General features: G+C 32.5%; 1 protein-coding gene across 1 annotated transcript in view; it reads left to right on the forward strand.

Annotated features, from left to right (window-relative positions):
- ANKRD13C (ankyrin repeat domain 13C) overlaps positions 1-21,813 on the forward strand; it is an 83,333-nt gene that overhangs the window by 16,872 nt on the left and 44,648 nt on the right. The window contains exons 2-4 of the mRNA XM_045835289.1: positions 7,316-7,357; positions 15,911-16,015; positions 21,702-21,787. Coding sequence (XP_045691245.1) covers positions 7,316-7,357; positions 15,911-16,015; positions 21,702-21,787 — 233 coding nt within the window. The remainder of the gene's footprint in view (positions 1-7,315; positions 7,358-15,910; positions 16,016-21,701; positions 21,788-21,813) is intronic.

Here is a 21,813-nt window from a genome sequence, read left to right on the forward strand (position 1 = left end):
TATATATAATTCAAATGGAATATGTAATGAAGAAAATATTTTTCACTGCAGATATTTTTATATATGAAGTCATTAAAACTGATTTCTCTGTGTCCCCATGTTGAAATCACATACCTATGTCATAAAACACTAAACAGAAACTCTAAAAAAACCCAGAACTATGTCAGTGAATTTTCTATTCCCCCAACTACCACCCCAAAACAAACAAACAAACAAAAACCCTGAACCTTAAGTAATTTCAATAGATTTTTCTTTATAGGGAAGTTTTAGTAATGCCAGTTTTCTACTGTTGACTAATATCATGTTCAATTTAAACACTAAATGAAAATGCTTAAGAACAACTTTAAACAGAGTCATCCACTGATACCCATTTAGGGACCATCTGTGAGTCAGCTTAGTAAACTATTCAGTGCCTTCAAAGTCTTCAGCATAAAACATGGTAAAAGAAATCACATGTAAAAGACTCTGAATACCCAAAGCAATCTTGAGAAAGAACAAAGCTGGAGGCGTCATGCTTTCTGATTTCAAAATATATTACAAGTTATAGTAATCAAAACACTGATACTGGCACAAAAACAGACACACAGGTCAATGGAACACAATAGAGAGCCCAGAAATAAGCACATTCTTTTATGGTCAATCACTGTATGGCAAAGGAACCAAGAATATACAATGGGAAAGGGACAGTATCTTCAAAAAAATGATGGTGGGAAAATGGACAGCCACATGCAAGAAAATGAAACCGAATCACTATCTTACACAGTACACAAAAACTAAATCAAAATGGATTAAAGACTTGAATGTGAGACCTGACACTCTAAGAGTCATAGGATAAAACATCAGCAGTAAGCTCCTTGGCATCAATTTTGGTGATAGTTTTTGGAATTTGAAACTAATAGCGTTATGGCAACAAAACAAAAATAAGCCAGTGGAACTATATCAAACTAAAAAACTCCTGCACAGTAAAGGAAACCATCACCAAAATGAAAAGGCAACCTATGGTATAGGAGAGAATATTTTCAAATCATATATCTGATAAGGGGTTAATATCCAAAATGTATAGAGAACTCATATAACTCAATAGTAAAAAAAAAAATCCTGATTAAAATGGACACTGGCCTTGACCAGCATGGCTCAGTTGGTTGAGCATGGTGCCACAAAACAAAAGGTTGCCAGTTCAATTTCTGGTCAGGGCACATGCCTGGGTTGTGGGGGAGGTCCCTGGACCAGGCATGGACAAGAGGCAACTGATCAGTGTTTCTTTCCCTCTGTTCCCTTCTGTCTAAAAATATATAAAGTCTTAAAAAATGGACAGAGAATCTGAACAGGCATTTTTCCATAGAAGATACACAGAGGGCCAACAGGTAACTGAAATGATTGATGCTCAACGTAACTAATTGTGAGGGAAATTAAAATCAAAATCTCATCGAGATATCACTTCACATCTGTTAGAATGGCTATGATCAAAAAGATAAAAATAATAAATGCTGGTGAGAATGCAGAGAAAAGGAAACCCCTGTGTACTATTGGTGAGAATATAAATTGGTATAGTCACTATGGAAAACATAGTGTAGAGGTTTCTCAAAAACTTGAAAATAGAACTACCATCTAATCCAGCAGTTCCATTTCTGGATATTTATCCAAAGGAGAAAAAACAGTAACTTGAAAAGATATACCCCCATACTCATTGCAGCATTATTTACAGTAGCCAAAGTGTGGAAACAATCTCACTGTCCATTGACAGATGCATGGATAAAGAAAATGTGGTATATGTTGGAATATTATATAGAATGGAATATCATTAATCCATGAAAAAAGAATAAAATCTTGACATATGTGGCAAAGTGTATGGACCATAAGAGCATTATGTTAAATACAATAAGTCAGAGTAAGACAAATACTGTATAATCTCACTTAATATAAAATCTAAAAAAACAAACCCATGTTCATAGATACAAAGAGATTGATGTTTGCCAGAGGTAGGGACTGGGATGGGGGTGGGTAGCAAAATGGGTGACGAGAGTCAGGTACAAACTTCCAATCACAAAGTAAATAAGCCATGGAAACATAACGTACAGAATGGCAACTATAGCTAATAATGCTCTATTGCATATTTGAAAGTTGCTAATAGATATTAAAAGTTCTCAACACAAGAACATTTTGTAATTATGTATGGTGATAGATGTTACCTAGATTTATTATAGTGCATTTAGCAACATATACAAATATTGAAACGTTATAGACTTGAAACTAATATAAAGTTATATGTAAAATATAACTCAAAAAAAGACTATATTGCAAAGGAAAACAGTTTTTTTCTGTTTCAAAATGCCAACTCCTGTGTGGATCTATTGATAGTACATATTTTCTCTGTTTCACTTAAAACAGCAACATGTTATTCTAAGCAATATTTGTTTCTGATCAGTGCCAAAATAGAAAAAAAGAAAGCAAGTAAGAAAGAAATCCACATGTATAAGTATCAATTTCAAATCTGACTGGTCTAGAATAAGATCATCTTCCTTTTCTAAATAGTGAACTAAATTTCATAACTTCGCATTCACATTCTTTGGCTATCAAGACCAGAAAGTAGTCAGAAAAAGTAAACAGCTTTGTTGACAAAGTGCCAAAAACAAGCTCAGCACCAGTGTTGCCAAAACCAAAACCTTTACTGACTTACTCTTAATTCCTATGCCTGTACTCCAGTTTCAGCTTTTCACTTATCTGAATGCCTATTGCAACAACCTTCTAACAGTCTCTCTGTCTTCACTCTTGCCCCATTTCAATCTCTTCTCGATACTTAGATAGTAGTTTTAAAAGAAAAACTTGACCATGTTACACTTCCACTCAAAAGACGGGAAGCACTCCGTACAGTATCTTTAACATGGTTTAAAACGTTCTAGGTATATCATTACCTTCCTTCTATTTTCTTCCTTATTCTATACCCTATCAGAACTGCATACTATATTCTCCATTAAGCCATATTTTCATGCTTTTACACACATTTTGTTAATCCTTCATCAGTGTTCCTTCCCCCTCTGTCTGGCATATTAATACCTTTCAAAACAAAACATCACTTTTTTAGTGAAGCCTTCCTTGGTCTGTCCTAGGCAATCAGACTCTCCCCCAAAGCCCTCTGTACCTATCTAATGCACCACTTTTCACACAAAACTCTACTTTTAATTTTGTGTAAACATCTGTCTTCATTAGATGTCAACCTCAGGCTGACTAGATACTTATTTGGTTAATTTATATATAACAAATGTATTGCATACACAAGATTCAAAAGAGTCAAGCATTTGTGAATAAAGGCATGAGAAAAAGCTCTCAGTGTAGCAACCAGCCTTAAAAATATCAGTAGTTACAGAGGCCTAATAATTAAAATGCAACAGGCATTACTGTAAGCAAGGGTTGCAAACTCAAATGTTTCCATGATTATGTAATGTAACTAGAAGAGTTTGGATGCTTTTTCCTAAATGATTGAAGAATACACTTGTAAAACCAGATAGCCCTGGAGGTTCCTTTGAGTGAACCCTTTTATTATCAGTTCACTGTCTTTAAAGATAAGAGTACTTATGTTTTCTAATTTGTATTCATTTTGACAAATTTTTCCAGGATTCTGTCCATGTCATTTAAATTACTCATTGGCATGTGTTTTGTTCACAATGTCCTTTTACATTAATAACATTGGAATTTATATGGATGCCCCTCTTTCATTCATGTTTCTTGTGTGTTCTATCTTTTTGATCAGTCTGAGGTTTATTTTATGAACTTTTTCAAGAACAAAGTTTTAGTGTGTTGCTACTTAATGTTTCTTTAATAATTCCTGCTTTTATTTTTTCTATTGTATTTTGGTAAACTCAAATAGAAAAATTAAGCAACTTAAGTTGTTCTTTTTCTAATTTCTTGAAATGGCTTCTTAGATGATTGGTTTTTCAGCTTTTTTTGTAATGCGTCTTTATTTTTTTATTAATAATTTCTAGCTTAATTGCACCATGACCAGGGAACAGACAACATAATTTCAATCCTCTGAAATATGTTGAGATTTATTTGTTACATGGTCAAATCTGGTCAATTTTTGTAAATGCTTTCTCTGTATTGAAAAGAACATGTTTTACATGATTACTGATTTTTTGTCAGATTGTTGTTACAGGAGGGATGTTAAAATATCCAACTGTAATTGGGGGTTTCTTTGTCTTGTAGTTCTAGCAGTTTCTGTGTGATGTATTTTCAAGCTATGTTGTTTTTTTTAAGACTTTTATTTACTTTCAGAGAGAGGGGAGGGGAGGTAGAAATAGATGGAGGGAAACATCAGTGTGTGGTTGCCTCTAGTGCACCTTGTTCTGGGGTCTAGCATGCAACCCAGGCATGTGCCCTGACTGGGAATCGAACCTGTGACCCTTTGGTTTGCAGGCCAGCACTCAATCCACTGAGTCACACCAGCCATGGCTCAAGCTATGTTATTAAGTACAAATCAAATCTTTATATTTTCTTGGTTCCTTAAGCAATTTTTATTAATAACTATCTCTACCTCAGATAATATTTTCTGCTTTGAAACCTATTTTTATGTTGTAACTATATTAAGATAACTATTATGTTAAAGCTATACTTTTTTGATATATGTTTGAATAAAATGTTATTTCAATCCTGTCACAATCAGCTATTATTATATATCATTGTATTTCAAATGTGTTCCCAACTACATGTAGAGAAGTGTTTTTTCATACAGTCCAACAATATTTATTTTTTAACTGGAGCACTTACTCCAGTTTCATATAGTATACTTGCTGATATACTGGCATTTAATTCTACCCTCGGTTTTATGTTTTCTCTTTGTCCTGCTGGCCCTCTGTTCTTTTTTCTTTTTATTTATTTATTTATTTATTTATTTATTTATTTATTTATTTTTTATTATTTTTTTAATCATTGTTCATATACAGTTTTCTCTTTTTTACTCCCAATCCAGTCCCCCCTCCCACCCTCTCCTTTTTCTTTCTTTCTTCTAGATTGATTATTTTCTTACTTTCTTCTAGATGGATGATTTCATTATTCTGTGTAGGTTTTTTCATCTGTGAAATGAAAAATACATATTTTTATTTCACTATTCTTTTCATAGTTATCCTAGAGATGCACTGTCTCATACAGTAGTTGTATATGATTACTAAGCATTTGAAATGTGACCAGTCTAAATTGACTGTGTCGTAGTGAGAGTTTTTTGAAACTTTGTATGAAAACCAAGAATATAAAATATTTCAATAATATTTTGTATTGATCATCATGTTGCATTGTTTTGGATATGCTGGGTTAACTCTTATTAACATTAGTTTTATTGATTTCTTTTTATTTTCATGTGGCTTTTATAAAATTTACAGTTAAATATTTGGCTTGCATTGTATTTCCATTAGCACAGCTCTAGAGTTTACAATATACAACCTTGATTTATCACAGGCTATTGTTAAATATTTAGTAGTACATTACCCCTCCTCAGATTTTTGCAATTAACTCAGAACACTAACTTCATTCCCTTTACCTAGACGTCAATGCTACTGTTATCTAGTCCCATATGTTTTTATTTTACCTTATAGATCAATATTTGTTTAGGTTTACTTACCATTTTTGTTGCTCTTCTTTCCTTCCTACATCTCTAGTCTTTCAGCAGAATCATGTTTCTTCTACTGAAACACATTCTTCAGTATTTCTTTTAATGATAATCTGATATGTGAATTCTCAGTTTTTGTTTGTGAATGTCTATTCAACTTCAAACTTGAAGGAGAGTGTACTAGGTGTAAAATTCTTGATTGGCTGTTATTTAGCATTCTATTTGGTCTTACGGATTCCTCTTTTGTTGAGAGGTTAGCTATAGGACTTTCTACTGCTCCTTTGAAAGTAATGTGACTGCTCTTTTCTGGCTGCATTTAAGATTTTTGTTTTTAATATTCAGTCATTTCACTCCAATGTGGATTCCTTTTTTTTTTTTTAAGTCTGCTTAGGTTGGAATTCTTGAATCTCTAAATCATGTCTTTCATCAATTTTAGAAAATACTCAGCTGTTACCTCTACAAATATAGCTTTAGCCCCATCTCTTCTCTCCTGGGTTCAATTAACATAGTACTTCTCTTACCCTTTCTAAAAAATTTTCTCTTTCTGTCTTCTTCATGATCTAAACTGTGATTTTAGTTATATTTTTCTATTATAGATTTTCTATTTGGTTCTTTTTAACATATGTGATTTAAATTTTTATAGTTTCCAGTTCTCTGATAAAACATTAGAATTTGTCTTTTATTCCCCAAGAACATTATAAATATCTTTACTTAAAATTTCTGTCTAATAATAATTACAATAAATGAGGCTCTGAGGGGTCTGTTTCTCTTATTGTTTCTTCCTTGTTCTCACTCATGTTGTTCAGTTTTGTTATAATGCTGATCATCTTTAAGTCTCTTAAGAAATAATGAAGTATTTGGTGGTAAATTGTCATGTCTACATCTAATTTTCAGATGGGACAGCAACAATAATATATGTAGCATGCTAAGATAAAGCAAAAGATAATATAAATATGGATAGGCAAAACTAGGTGCTCTGCCCTGTGTTCCATTATCATGCTACACTCCTTTCTATTCTAGTAAACAATACAACAAGGGTTTATATTCATATCAGTCTCTAACAGAAGACTTTTGACAAATTGAGGATGGGATAGGGTCTTACTGATACTTATCCCCAAGACTGAGTTTAATTTTTTTGTATCCTCATCCCAGGACATTTTTTTATTGCTGTGAGAGAGGGAGAGAAAGAGTGAGACAGACAGACAGACAGACTTCTGTGTGAGAGAGAAACATTGATTGGTTGCCTTCTTGTATGTACCCTGCCCAGGAATCAGATCTGCAATGTTCCCCCTGACTGGGAATTGAACCCGTGACTTTTTGGTTTATGGGAGCATGCTTCAACTAACTGAACCATACTGGTCAGGGCAAGAATGAGTTTATAGGAGGTATTTAAATTGTTTGCTGAATGGACAAGGAAGAATATGATAGAGAAATTAGCAGCAAAGGAAACTTGAAATATGGAAAAGAAATCCCAAAGGCATAATGGGAATCTTTGGGGGGATGGGGGAGGGCCTGGGTTGGCAGAGGGAAGAGGAGTTGGATATATTATGTTTAGAAACTATGGCATCCTCTGACTTTGACTTTGCCATATGAGCAGGATCATTTTGCAGTCACACTTTGCTTAAAATCTGTCAGTGAAATCTATAAAGGAAATGAATCCACTTTTAAATACATGCTTTTGTATGTTTTTACACTAATTTAATTTCTTTTTAATTTTAGGAAACACTCCTTTACATCTTGCTGTGATGTTAGGAAATAAAGGTTAGTAAATATTTTCTTTTTTTTTTAATGTTCTGTGTCACTTATGTATAGTCAGTTTTAAAGTTTTTATGTGAGTTTTGTCTTTTGAGTTTTATAAAATTAACCTGATTATTTTATTTGCTAATTGAACTTAGGATTCAGTATATTAAAACTAAACAATATTTTCTCATTTTCTACAGTAATTTTTTCCAAGTTAGTGGAAATCTTGTTCTAACCTTTATGTCCTTTGAAACTATTTTTTTCTTGGTTATTTTATCAAGCAGTATTTTGTAATTTCAGGAGATTTATTTTCATATATTAAGGTTTGTTAATTATTGTAATACTTTTAATATTCAAAGAGTTTTTAAAAGTTCCTTACCATGGATTGTTTTGTATATCAGAACTCTTAAGTCTGTCCTTCTGTATGGTAAATGATTGTAAAGAATTAACACTTTAATTGTTTATTCTTTCATTAAACAAAAGCAACTCATAGATAGGTGATTTAAAAGGTTTACTTTATAAGGCTATTCCAAGATGCCATAAAATCTTAGTTGTCTGGATTCTCAGTAATTCTGAAAGAGGATTCCAGGTAGCTGATTGGCAACCTTTTAGATGTATTTGCTACATTTTTTAAAAAATCACATACTCTTGATTTTTTAAACAGGCTTATTAACATTTAAGATTTTTTCTGATGATCTAAATATATTATTATGAACATCTATTATTGTTATATAGTGTCATATAGTTGTTGGTATAAACATTTGATCTCATAATATATGCTGATTCCAGGGGTATTACCAGAATTTGCTTTGTTGAGAAAAATAATTCTAGTTTAGCTTTTAAGTTCATATGTTCAAGTGAAGCATATGGTTTTCAGCATATGGTTTGATTTTAATTATGTATAAATTGTTGACTCAAATTTTTATTTTTTTATTTAGTTATGGTGGTTTATTTTTCCTTCCTGCAAGGAAGAGATTAACTTGAGTAACTTAAAAGTAAAGAGTTTCATGAAGAAGCTACCTACTTTAGAAACTGAAGATATGGTGACTAGCTACATCTCAGGAAAAGCATAATCAAGACAATTTGAGGGTCCTTCCTTTCTTCCTTCCTCCTTCCCTCCTTCCCTCTCTTCCTCCCTTTATCCATCCGTCATTGGTTTGTTTCTTAAGGTATATGTGGCATTTTTGTATATGTATGTAATGTTCTCCCTTTCTTGATTTATTTTTCTGTGAAAATGGAAATTGAACATGACCCAAAATAACTGTTCTAGAATCCAAACCTTCACGACTTTCTGGTTTCAGTGTTCACCATCAGCTAGTTTAGTTTCTTAGGTTCCTGAATTTGTGAGCAAAATGTTTGATTGATTTCGTTCATCTCAATCCAAGCCACAAGGGTGAATGACTGGCAAGCTCATCAATTATTTTGGGGATATACTTCTGTGAAATTAGCTCTAGCTAGGCTGGCCTAGGGTGAGAGTTGGAGGTAGGAGAGGGAATCAGAAATAGAGAGGAAGAATGTTTAGTTTAGCAGCAGTGTGGGTAGGGCAGGCCATGATGGTCATCTCTAGTATGGCTACACTGATGAACATGTGTCAGATATAGTTAGCTAAATTTGACCAATAAAAACTTAGGCTTTTCCCAAAGAACATTGCAGGAGAACTTTAGAAAATAACTGAACTGTAAAATAAATGAACTGCCATCATTTACAATATGTTAGATGGGTTTTTTTAGTCCTTTACACTTACTTACTCATTTAACATCACAACCATTAACCCCATTTTACACATGAAGAACACTTAGCTCTGAGAAGTTAAGTGCCTTTTCCAGAGTAAAGTAGCAGAATTTTGACTTGAACTTGGATATCTTACTCTAGAGCTTGGATTCCTATCATGCTGAACTGATTGTTCTCTTTTCACTGAGAACCATTAAAAATAAATATAATGTATATCAAAGTTAGCTAACATCATGCTTTCCTCCAGTTTTCATGGCAGACATAATTAATTAGACACCAAGACTGATTACTCTTACATTTTGCACTTTAATAGTAAGTATGGATTTCCAGGATTTGAATGTGAAATGAAGCATATTTTCCATCCCATGTGTAAGTGTCCTAACATTAGGTGGAGGAATTGTTATGCTTCATCATATGTCATCCTGTACAAAATGTGTTTCACAGAACATTAGTTTCATGGGATATTGATATTTCCAGTGAAACAGTGTCTCCAGATCTTACCAGTTTGGAAAATAGTGAGTTAATAAATATTAAGCAGTTTTCTTTATTATGGGCCTTCCTATAACTGTGATATGCTAATCTGCATTGTGACCCTCTGAGTTGTTGGCACAGATGTTGGATAGCGTCATTGTTCCCTACAGCTATTGATGTTTGCTCTTTTTTCGCAAGTATCTTGACACACTAGGATTCTGTGGAACGTATTTTGGGAAACAGATGATTCATGATCTACAAATAATGTTGGTATTTGCTCTTTCTGAGTCCTTTAGTTCAGCAATTAATATCCACTAGACTGGGTTCAATTAATATCCACTTACATTTGTCCATTTATATTTTTCCACTTGTGTACTTTTTTTTGCTTTTTTTTGTTGGCCTTTTAATATTTTTTGGTGTTTGGTTGCACAAGAGTGAAATGGAAATGCATAGTAGAAGGTAAAACATCTACATTAATTCTGTAAATTAATTTTGCATCATACTGTTCTTCAGTCTGTGCACTTTTATTTTCTCCTTTAGAGACATATTATACCTTTTGTAATTTCATTGTTGAGGGGGCACTCTCTGTTTTTATACTTGTTTGTGAGCACAAAATAAATTCCTAGGACAATCAAATAGTATTTATTGATTGAATTAAAGAGAGGACTGTCATAGGACTTTCACACTTTCATTTACTTCTCTCACCCATCCTACAGAATAACCTTATTTTTTCACCTTCGATATCTGATTTTTCTGAACTTCTGGGTCCATTGATCATGTTGGCCATTCTGGCAGGAAAGTTTCTGAACTATGGATTTTAGTTAAAATGGATTATACTTACGGAAGATTTCAGGCATCTTTAGAGATGAAATAGAAAACTAATCTTTAGTTCTTATGTTTTTGGTTAGATATCAGAGATACATTCTTCAGACCAGGTGCTGCAACTTTTAACTCATTCTCAGTCTTTTTTGAGTGTGTAATTTAAATTTTTTTCCCTCAGATAAGCCTAGGATTATTCTAACTCTCATAAGGGTCTCTCTGGATGTTCTGTTTTGTTTCCAGCTATTCTATTTATCCCATTTACTCTCTTTATATTTTATCACCTTTATAACTTTTACTTATTTATATGTGACTTCTGTTCCTCATGAATACATTTTGTCCACACTACTTAAGTTTTAACATCTTTGTGCAACATTCATGCATTTTTTAAGCCTTAGTGCCTGGTTATTAAGTAACTTGCTTTTTTTATTCACTTTTTTAAATTACAGAGAGAAGGCATTTGATTGATCCAGTTTTCTTTTTAATGTATGAAACTATGTTACAGGTCATTGGCATATCTGTGATTATCTGACTGCTCCTTCGTTGTTCATTTCTGTGTCAATTGAGTTGTGACTGGTGAAGGGCACCAGTTCAGGGTCTGTGATGTATCAGAAAACATAGTTGACATGTCTAGCATATGTAGAAATAAACCATACAAATTCTGTACCTTAATTTACATTGTTGAGACACAGCTTTAGATACTTGTGCATGTGGCTTATTGGTATTATTTTTTTAGTGTTTATTTTATCCTATTTATTTTATTTTTTTGCTTTTTAAAAAAAATCATCGTTCTATTACAGTTGTCCCCATTCCCCCCCAAGATTTATTTATTTATTTTTAGAGAAAGGGGAAGGGAGAGAGAGAAACATTGATGTACGAGAGATAAATCGATCAGTTGCCTCTCGCACACTCCCAACTGGGGACCTAGCCTGCAACCCAGGCGTGTGCCCTGACTGGAAATCAAATCTTTTGGTTCACAGGCTGGCACTCAATCCATTGAGCCACATCAGCCAGGATTTGCTTATTAATATTATTAAATTAAAATTTTTCTTTAATGATTTTTAAGTTTTTAATAAATGCTTATTGGAACAATTGAACTAACACAGAACAAAGGTGTACAAGGGTGGGCAAAAGTCAGCTTACAGTTGTGAGTATACCTAACAGAGTTAATAAAGCTATTGTAATAATCATAACCTGCATGTCTCTTTCCATACAAACAACTGTAAACCTCCTTCTGCCCACCCATTGTATAAAAGCATCATATTTTCTACTTGTTTTTACTGATTGTAATTAACATTAATAGCCTAATGAGTTTCCTTGCACAGCCTCCTTCATATAACATATGCATAGAGACTTAGTTTGTTTTTAACTAAAGTTAAATCACTACATACAGTACTCTGCCATGTTTTTTTTTCACTGAAATGTTTATCATAACATACTTTTACAAGTTTGTAGATATCTATTCATGTTTATGCTTCCCCAACTTCTTTATATGTGCACACATATACACATATGTATATAAAACTCCATGGCAGGTTTCTTAGGGGAAGGTCCATTTTATTTATTTATGTGTTTATAAAAATTCTTTTTATCTCATCTATCATTTTCTCTCATACTAAAATACCCTTGTCTCCCAATAAACATGGTAACCGCATGTTAACCTACTGGATATTCTGTACTTTTCTCCATGTGTATGAACTACTATGTACAAATATTTATTTGTTACCTACATACACACTCATATATGTACAGTATTTTGCTGTGCATAATGCGCTCCCGTGTATAATGCACACCCACATCTTTGGCCCAAACTTTCAGGAAAAAAATCTTTCATTTAAATTTTTTAAAAAGATTTTATTTATTTATTCTTAGAGAGGAGGGATAGAGGGAGAATGAAAGGGAGAGAAACATCAACATGCGAGAGATACATCAATCAGTTGTCTCTCGCACACCCTCATCTGGGGACCTGGCCCGCAACCTAGGCATGTGCCCTGACTGGGAATCGAAGCTTTCGGCTTCCAGACTGGCACTCAATACACTGAGCCACACCAGCCAGGGCTAATTTTAATTGTTTAATTCAATTTTTTATTTATATATAAAAGCAATTATTGTATTCCAGTGTATTATTTTGTACACAGATATTATTAATGCTTTCTAGAGTTACACTTTTCATGCATAAGCTTAAATAAAAGAATTAAAAAGATTTATATAGATATGGAATTAGTACTACCCATGTGTAATGTACATCATTATGATTCCCTCAAAAATTTGGACAAAAAAGTGCACATTATACACAGCAAAATACAGTATTTTTTTCTTTCCTTTTAAAAACTGAGATCGTAATACACTTCTGTGTTATCATTTAGCAGTACAATGTGGACATTCCTTTAAGTCTGTTGGGATAGCTTAATTCATTCCTTTAAAAAATTTTATCTTCCTTTTTTCTCTTAACACTTTATTATGAAAAACTTCTATATACAGAAAAACTTAAAGATTGTCACAGTGAATACTGAAATACTCTCCACATAGCTTCAGTAATTGTTAACATTTTATCATATTTACCTTATCTTTCTCTTTACTCTTAGCATGTTACATATATTATTGTTGCTGTACCATTTGAAAATTAAATGTAGACATAATGACATTTTACCACCAAATACTTCAGTGTGCATCCTCTAGGGATAGTCTTTATAACCACAATGTCATCATCATACCTAAGAAAATTAATAATGTTGTTATAGTACCTGATATCTAATTAGGATTCGATTTTTTTCAGTTTCAAAAGTGTCTGTAAATATGTTTTGTATTGAACCAAGACATAATTGAGGTTTACTCATTGCATTTGTTTGATATGTCTCTTTATTTTAATCTAGAAGTTTTCTCAGCTTTTTTCTTCCTCCTTTGTACCTATTTGAAGAGTCTTGACCAGTTAATTTGTAGAATGTCCCTCATCTTGGATTTACCTGATTATTTTCTTATGGTGTTATTTAACTTTTTTCTTATTTTCTGTCTTTTCTGTAAATTGAAAATTAGCTATAGAGGCTTAATTAGATTGAGGTTAAACATTTTTGGAAAGCATAGGTGATGTTATAAATTTTATTATATTGCATCACATTAGGAAGCACAGAATGTCCAGTATCTCACTATCAATGTCACTAAGTTTGTTCACTTTGTTTAAGAGACGATATCCAATAGCTCCGCTTTAAAGCAAAATTTTTTCTCTTTATAATTTGTAAGTAATCTTGGGGTGATATTTTGGTATCATGTGACTAACCTGTTTTCAAGCACATAGCTTTTTACCTAGTGGCTTTGGCATTCATTTGAGGACCTTCTTCTAAATTAGTTATTACATTGGGGTTTATTTCTTTAGCTTTCTAATTTTTTAAATGTATTTTTAAATTACAGTTGACATACAATATTATATTAGTTTTAGGTACACAGTGTAGTAATTAGACATTTATATACAAAGTACTCACCCCAATAAGTCTAGTATCTAGTACCTATCTGGCACCATACATAGTTATTACAATATTTATTGTCTCTATTCCCTATGTTGTAGTTTACATCCCTATGACTATTTTTATAACATAATTTATACTTCTTAATCCCTTTTTCTCATTCCCCTCAACTCGTATCTCATCTGGTGATCATCAGTTTGTTCCTTATATTTATGAGTTTGTTTTTGTTTTGTTTGTTCATTATTTTGTGTTTTGAAGCACAATCATATGGTATTTATCTTTCTCTGTCTGACTTATTTCACTTAGCATACTACCCTCTAGGTCCATTCATATATTTTCAAATGGTAAAATTTCATTCTTTTTCATGGCTGATTAATATTCCATTGTATATATGTACCACATCTTTATCGATTTGTCTGTCAGTGGACACATAGTGTGGTTCCATGTCTTAGCTATTATAAGTAACACTGAAATGAACATGGGGGTGCATAGATCTTTTTGAAGTAGTGTTTTGGATCTCTTTGGATAAATACCGAGAAGTGGGATTGCTCGGTTATATGATGGTCATTTGCCCTCTCTTTTATATTTTGCTGTCGTTTGGGCATATCAGTTATTTTTTGTTTAATGTGTTATGCATATCCATTCTTTTTGATGCTTACTTTCCTAAATTTGGTCAGTGGCTAACCATTTAAACTGGCTCCTTAGTCCTTTTGATATGACTCTATTCTTAAAAAATGGCTGCATATTACTCCAGTAATGAAGATGCATTATGCTTTAGTCACTCATTATCCTATGGTGGATATTCACTTAGTTTCCAGTATATTTGTCATAATAAACAATGCTAAAATAAACATTCTTGCCCTGGCTGGTGTAGCTCAGTGGATTGAGTGCGAGCCTGCAAACCAAAAGGTTGCCAGTTTGATTCCGAGTCAGGGTACATGCCTGGGTTGCAGGCCAGGTCCCCAGTATGGGGCGAGTGAGAGGCAACCACACATTGATGTTTCTCTCACTCTCCTTCTCCTTTTCTTCCCTTCTCTCCAAAAATAAATAAAATCTTAAAAAAAGTAAACATTCTTGTACATATATTTTATATAATACTAGTAGACTTTCCAAAAATCCATGTGAAATTTCTGTATATATTTTACTTTATTCTAATAAAATTTTCTGCCATTGTACGAATTCCTTTTATTACTAACTACAGTGCTCTCCTCCCTCTCAGTTCACCCTCATTACAATGTCTAGCATCCTTATTTTCTTCAGAGAACTTATGTGATTTTTTTTTTTAACTTACTAGTGTACTTTTTGGCTTCTAACATAGGATATATGCTCTTTGGTAGCAAGATCTTATCTTCTCACTGCTTATAACCAGGACCTGGTACTTAGAAATAGTGTTTAATAAGTACTTGTTAAATATTTGCTGAATGGCCAAATAAATAAATCATTCATTTAGGAAATTTAGGTTTGATGGCTATCCTAAATTTCCCTTAGTCTCAGTTTTGAATGTTTCTGCCTGTTAATATACTTCTCATTTTTAATTTTTATAGAAGTTTTCTCAACCTATAGAAGGGTTTATATCTTAGACTCCTTTTGATTACTAGAAAAACTGTCTAGATTTATCTTTGTAATCATAAACAGATTATTGCCCTTTTTCTAAACTAAAAGAATTGCACATTCTTAAAAATAAAGGTTTATAGAAACACTCTGTTTGAAAACACATTTTTCTGAAATACATGAGGTTTTCATTTGACATGATAGATAATCAAGTTTCTTTTGTTTATGTAAATTACTGTTGAGGTTCTTGGGTTATCTTTTAGAGTAGAAAATATTCTTAAAAGACTCTTGAAAACAATTATTAGGGGATGTAATCCTTTCTTTGCAGAGAGATCCAATTTATTTTTAGAATGGATATTTCTTTAATCATAGGATATGAAATAACCTGGTTTTAGATATGTAGGAATTTCAAAAAGTTATTTATTCTCCATAGTACAGTATAAATCATTTATATTAATTTGGTTTCTTGAATTTTTATGTAACCTTTATATTGAGATTCTAAAAACTGCATGATGCTTGATATTATTACCACTTTGTGTTTCAGAATGTGCCCATTTACTTTTGGCTCACAATGCTCCAGTAAAGGTGAAAAATGCTCAGGGATGGAGCCCGCTGGCGGAAGCCATCAGCTATGGAGATAGACAGATGAGTAAGCAATATAAATTACTGTTGCTCTCTAGGCTAAACATACAGAGTGATGCATTTGGAATACTTTTCATTTACTGTAACTTCCCACAGTATGCAAAGTTTGCAGCTATTTATAAACTTATATATGCATTATTAGGAACTTGATCACTGGGTAATACACAAAAATAATTGAGGAACTATATTTAAAAGTATGTTTATTATTTTTTCTCTTTTTACAGCATTCAGTCCTACTGGTACTCTTCAATTTTTGAAAAATTCATTTAGAATGAAGGACTTTTTTAAACACATTGAGACCTGACTGTTCTTTCTAGCAACTGCTTAATTTTTTTGGAAGAGTAATTTGAACTGAAAATAATCAGTTATCTATCTGCTTTAATTGCTGAAAGTGAGGAACAAGTCTGCCTCCATTTTAGTCTTTAGAGAATTTCCATAAAAATGTCACATACCTTTTTCAAAGTATATAGTGTTCAGTTATTCCACTTTCCCTCCTCCTACGCTCCCCCACAACTTCATATACAGGTCTTATTTTTATAAGACACTTCTCAATAATTGAAAATTTTATAAAATTTGAATCTGGATGAATGAGATTATCTTCCTGGTAATACTGTCTTTTTATAATTTGAGGCTGAAAATGACTACTTCAGTCTAGCTTTGTAAAAGAAACTAAAACATTTTTGGTAGTTTTAATAAAGAAAAGCATAACATTGAACACTCCTGGGATGTTACATGGATTTAATTTTATTTTTGATGCTAAGTTTTGGGCTCTTATGGGCTTTTACCTTATGTTTTAGTTTTATATGTAATCCACATATTACATCTTTGTGGAGTTTCTGAACACCTTGGGCAACTTTTAATGGTGAAGTTAGATTTGGGCTTAAAATTTAATGTGAGAAAAAAATTGAAATATTTTAACAACTATAGGAGTGTATATATATTGTTATTCATTGAGAGTTGTCCTTCTGGACAAACTCTTCAGCTTTCCTCTGATCTAGACTGCTAGTTTCTTATCCACACTGAGACCTAGCTGTCTTTCCAGGAATTGCGTAGTTTGTACAGATTTACATTATGATATGTATACTATGGCAGTTTTAGGAATTATATCAGCCTCTGTCTTACTTTTGTAGCACATCAAAGGTTAGTTTGGAGGGAAAGAGGCAGTCTTATCCAGAACTGGCAGTCTTTTTGATTTGGCTTTCAACTTTGTATTTCTTCCTGGGAGAAGTCTTTCCTCAACTTCTGGAAGTAGGTTAACTTCTCCTTTTCATATATTTTGAAGTGGGTCACACTTTTCCTTTGTAGTACTCAGCATGCTTCAAATTAGTTGTTTAACAATGTCTGTTCCCTTCTCTGCATCCTAATGATACAAGCTTTATGAAGACTCAAGACCTATAGAGGCTATCTTATTTATCCTTTTATACCTGGTTCCCAGGCAGACTCTGGCACATATATTTGTTCAGTGAATTAATGAGGAAATGAACAAAAGCAGCATATAAATTTGAGACTGCTTAACAGGAATGAAAATATTTCTGTAAATCAATTAGGATTTTTGTTTGCCATAACTCTCCTGAGTTGTTGAAAACTTTATTTTTTCTTATGAGAAAGTAATGATTTTAATTATAGAAAATTACACAATTATAGAGAAAAAAAGAAAGAATTTTACCCAGAGATAACCACTATTAATATTTTATTATAAGTATTCTTTAGTTTCTTTTTCTGGTCATATTACTCTTTGATATTGAATAAAATAAAATAACCCTTTAAAAATTTCTATACTTAGAATGAAGATGAAAATCTCCAACTTGGTTTATAAGATCCAGAATGATGTCACTTTTTCATCTTCTTTATCTTGTTCTTTCTACATTGCTTTCTGTTTGTCAGCATTGCTAGCCTTTCAGTTTGTCATAGTCACACATCCTTTGCTTTTTGTCCCAACTTATAATTCTTCAGATCTCAACTCCAGTACAAGGGAGACTTCTCTGCTCATACAGTATTTCTGAACTCTACCCGTCACCCCCATTAGGCAGCAAGCTTCATTAGAACAGAGTTTGTCTTCTAAGTATTACCAGATGCATCTGAAACATAGTAGGGATGCACCATTGGCTTTGACATTGAGGAACTCATTGTAGTTTGGGGAGAGAGAGCAATGAATATTTGGTAGCATTCTGAACCATATATAAAGGGTGGAACAGTGGAGGGAGAAAGTAATTCTGGTTTTTTCAAGGTGTGGGTTATTTAAGTGGACTCTCAACAGATTTTAGGATTTAATAAGGTGGGTAAAGACATTCTAGCCCATAGGAGCAGAATATATAGAAAGCCTGGAAATGCAAAAAACAACAAAGTATATTTTAGAGAACTGTATTTCAGTGTGGCTTGCTAAAGTACAAGGCAAACATGGGTCCAGGGATGAAGAGTAGTTTTGGAAGATGAAGTTGTAATGATAAAGGGGATATCCTGAGATCTGCTTTATATGGTATTCAAGGTTTTGATCTCAATCTCCAGTCACTGCAAAATTCTAGAAGACTTCAAATCAGCAATTGAGATTATTGGATAAAACCCAAGATTTTTTTTCCCAGTGAGCATTAAAAGAAGAAAAATGTTTTTATTTTATTTTTAAAATATTTTCTCATTACATTTAGTCCCCTTATACTCTCCTCCCCCTTGCAATCACCACACTGTTATCCATGTCCATGAGTCCTTTTTCCTTTATGCTCAATCCCTCCACCCCCTAAAAAACCCCAAGACTTTTTAATTGAGCAGGAGGCATTAAGTTTTTAGGGAAAAAATCTTCAGATCAGATGTGGTAATCTTGTTTTAAAGAAGAGATACTATATTTAGAGAAGAGATAGATTAGAAAAATAATCACCCATTGCCAATTCTTTCACTTAGTTTAGCTCCTGGTAGTAATAGAAGGATTAAATTCCAAGGTCTTAAATATGGATTAATGGTGATCTCATTAATTAATTGATGTATGGAATATAGCAGGAATAACATTATGGGATTGAATTAATTAGATGTTGAGCTTGGTGAGTTTGAGTAATATGTGATACTTCTAGGAAGAACTGTCCAAGTAAGAAGTGGGAGATAATTAGACCGGAGTATAGAAGGAAGTGGAGGATGGAAGATACAGGTTTAAGTAATGCTTGGAGCAATAAGTAGGGAGTAGTTTCAGAAGCTTTAGGAATAATAAACTGAAAACTTTAAAAATACTTTACATGGGAGAAGGAAAAAAAATGTTAAATTAATTGGGGTTTATTGGAGTTCTTTATTTGAGTTTTTGTATGAAGTATATCTGATACCATCCAAATTCCCTAAAGCTAATTTTATCTTCCTTATCAATGTTAGGATTCTTACAATATGGAAGTACAAATAGTGAGACCTCAAAAACATACTGGGGATTTTGTATAATTGCATTCTGAATGTTTGTTTCTGCTTCCATAAGAAAGTTTGAGTTGAGGTAATTTTTTAAAAGTCAAGTTTCAAAGAACAAGAATCTCTTTTGCACATATTACTGTGCCATATATTGTTGTTGTTGCTACCTTTTAAATAACGTTTGATCATTTTTATGTCATTTTGTGTTATTTACAGAATGCCTTCAGTCAGTTACAAAACAACATATTTAGTGTATATAAATTGTGGCTCCTGCTGTACATTAAGATACCTTTTCAATCTAGGGATTGAATTCTTTTCATTTTTTACATTTAAGCAGAGGCCCACTTCAACACAAAGGCAAGAGAGATTGAATAAATATTTATTCAAGTATTTGAGCTTATAGTGAAGAAGAAAAGCATTTGGGTAATATATCCCTGATATTAGAGTTAAATTATAACAAACATGAAGGTTAACCAGATTCATATAAATTTGAATCTGTAAAGAATTTTAATGATTGTCTAGGTCAGTGGTTCTCAGACTATTTGGATTTCACAGACCAGAAAAAAAAATTTATTTGAGGATTAATGCAGAATAGCTAATAACATTTTTTATTTTAGCATATAAGAACTTAAAAAAAAAACTGCTTTCTTCGGCAATTTTATTTTTAAAAAAGACATTTTGAACCAAAAGTAGTAGAAAGAATAGTTCTTGAATTGAAGTAATATGTAATTTATAAAGAAACAAACCCATCCTAGTTCCCAGTTTTTTGATATCGCTGTATATCACTGGAAACTCGAACAATTGGGCACTGAAATGTAGACTTGTATTTGGGAACTGTTGACCTAGTTCACAGAGCTAGTTTATAAATGAAACTAGGTCTCATGTTCTCTGACTTTTGGGTCTCAGTCTCTTCTGTTCTGAAAGATCTTCAGTAATTTAAACATTGTTCTATGGTTTTTGGCTTTTTAAACTATATTGGAGTTATTTATTGTTAGACCTGTGGTTAAATGTAAGAATAAATTTTACTGTTCTTCAGAATTCTTCTTTGGCCTTTGACTGATTTGGCCTATGCGGAAAAAACAAATCTTGGCCAAGCTTTCACTGCTGTGTTCTTTCTATTTGTTTGTTCCTCTCTTTCTTTCCCTCTTTCTTTCTTTTTGTCCCTCTTCCTTCCTTCCTTCTTTCCTTCCTTCTTTTCCTTTCCTTCCTCCCTCCCTTCCTTTCTTCTTTCCTTCTTTCTTCCTCATTTTTTCCCTTCTGCTTCTGTCTGTATTCTATATAGGCTTGAAAAACTTTATACGAATCATACTGTAAAATAGAAAAAATACTATTTTTATATATATGTATATGAAAAAATATGTCAGAACAAGGAGGAAATCTGCATGTGTTGATGTATGAGTACACATTTTTTACACCTCACTACATATTTTTCTATCTTCTTATTTTTTCTAGCCTTAATTCATTCCAGTATAGTATTTTCACTTATTTTAATAAATGTTAGGGATTGGCTGATTTTTGCTAGTCAATTTTAGACCTTCATTCTAATAGATAAAAATTATATTTACTTAATTGTAGGTACACTAGTAAGGGATTTATATTGAGGCTTTACAGTAACTCTGCATAGTAGATTTGACTTTACTCTTATTTGACAAATGGAAAAAAAGACACTTAACTTTGGGAAAATGTAGTTAGTTGTCCAAGTTTACACATAGCTAATAAGTAGTAAAGCTGGGGTTTACATTTAACGTGTTTAATAAATCTCAATCTCTGTTGAAATCTCAATCTCAACTGTTGAGAAAACATTAAGGAGGTCTTCAGGTTTTATTAGATTCAGAAGTTATTTTCACAGATAGAATAGGATTTATTTTTATACATTTTTTCTGTATTAGTAATAGGTGAGAATACAACCTCTAGTGAAAAAAGAACAGGTACACCTGGTAACAATTGTAGATAATTATGTTTTTAGAAAAGTGGTATTCAATGGGATTTTTGAGAGCTGCTGTGTTTGAGATATTTTAGATTGGTATTACTACAGGATATTGCAGCATCTGACTGAGGTTGGTAAATCTTGGCTCAGTCAGTATGTAACCTAAATTTGTACTGAAAATTAAAAACTAAGAAAACTAGTGTGATTGAATATAAATTGATATTGAGGTATCTTATCTCAGTTTTCCTTTGGAACCATAACAGTTTACTAAACTTACTTGCTAACTTGTTCACAATATCTACATATTTCAGTATATTTGTATATAAGCCAGTGGTGTCTTTTATCATGGTGAAATCTATTTTAAATTAATTTTTAAAAATTTAAATCTTAGTTACAGCTCTTTTAAGGAAGCTTAAGCAGCAATCCAGGGAAAGTGTTGAAGAAAAACGACCTCGATTATTAAAAGCTCTGAAAGAGGTAGGCTATATTTCTTTGTTGATTTT

This window comes from Phyllostomus hastatus, unplaced genomic scaffold (genome assembly GCF_019186645.2).
Source record: "Phyllostomus hastatus isolate PE091 unplaced genomic scaffold, TTU_PhHast_1.1 phas_contig_209, whole genome shotgun sequence".
In the NCBI taxonomy this organism is placed as follows: Eukaryota; Metazoa; Chordata; class Mammalia; order Chiroptera; family Phyllostomidae; genus Phyllostomus; species Phyllostomus hastatus.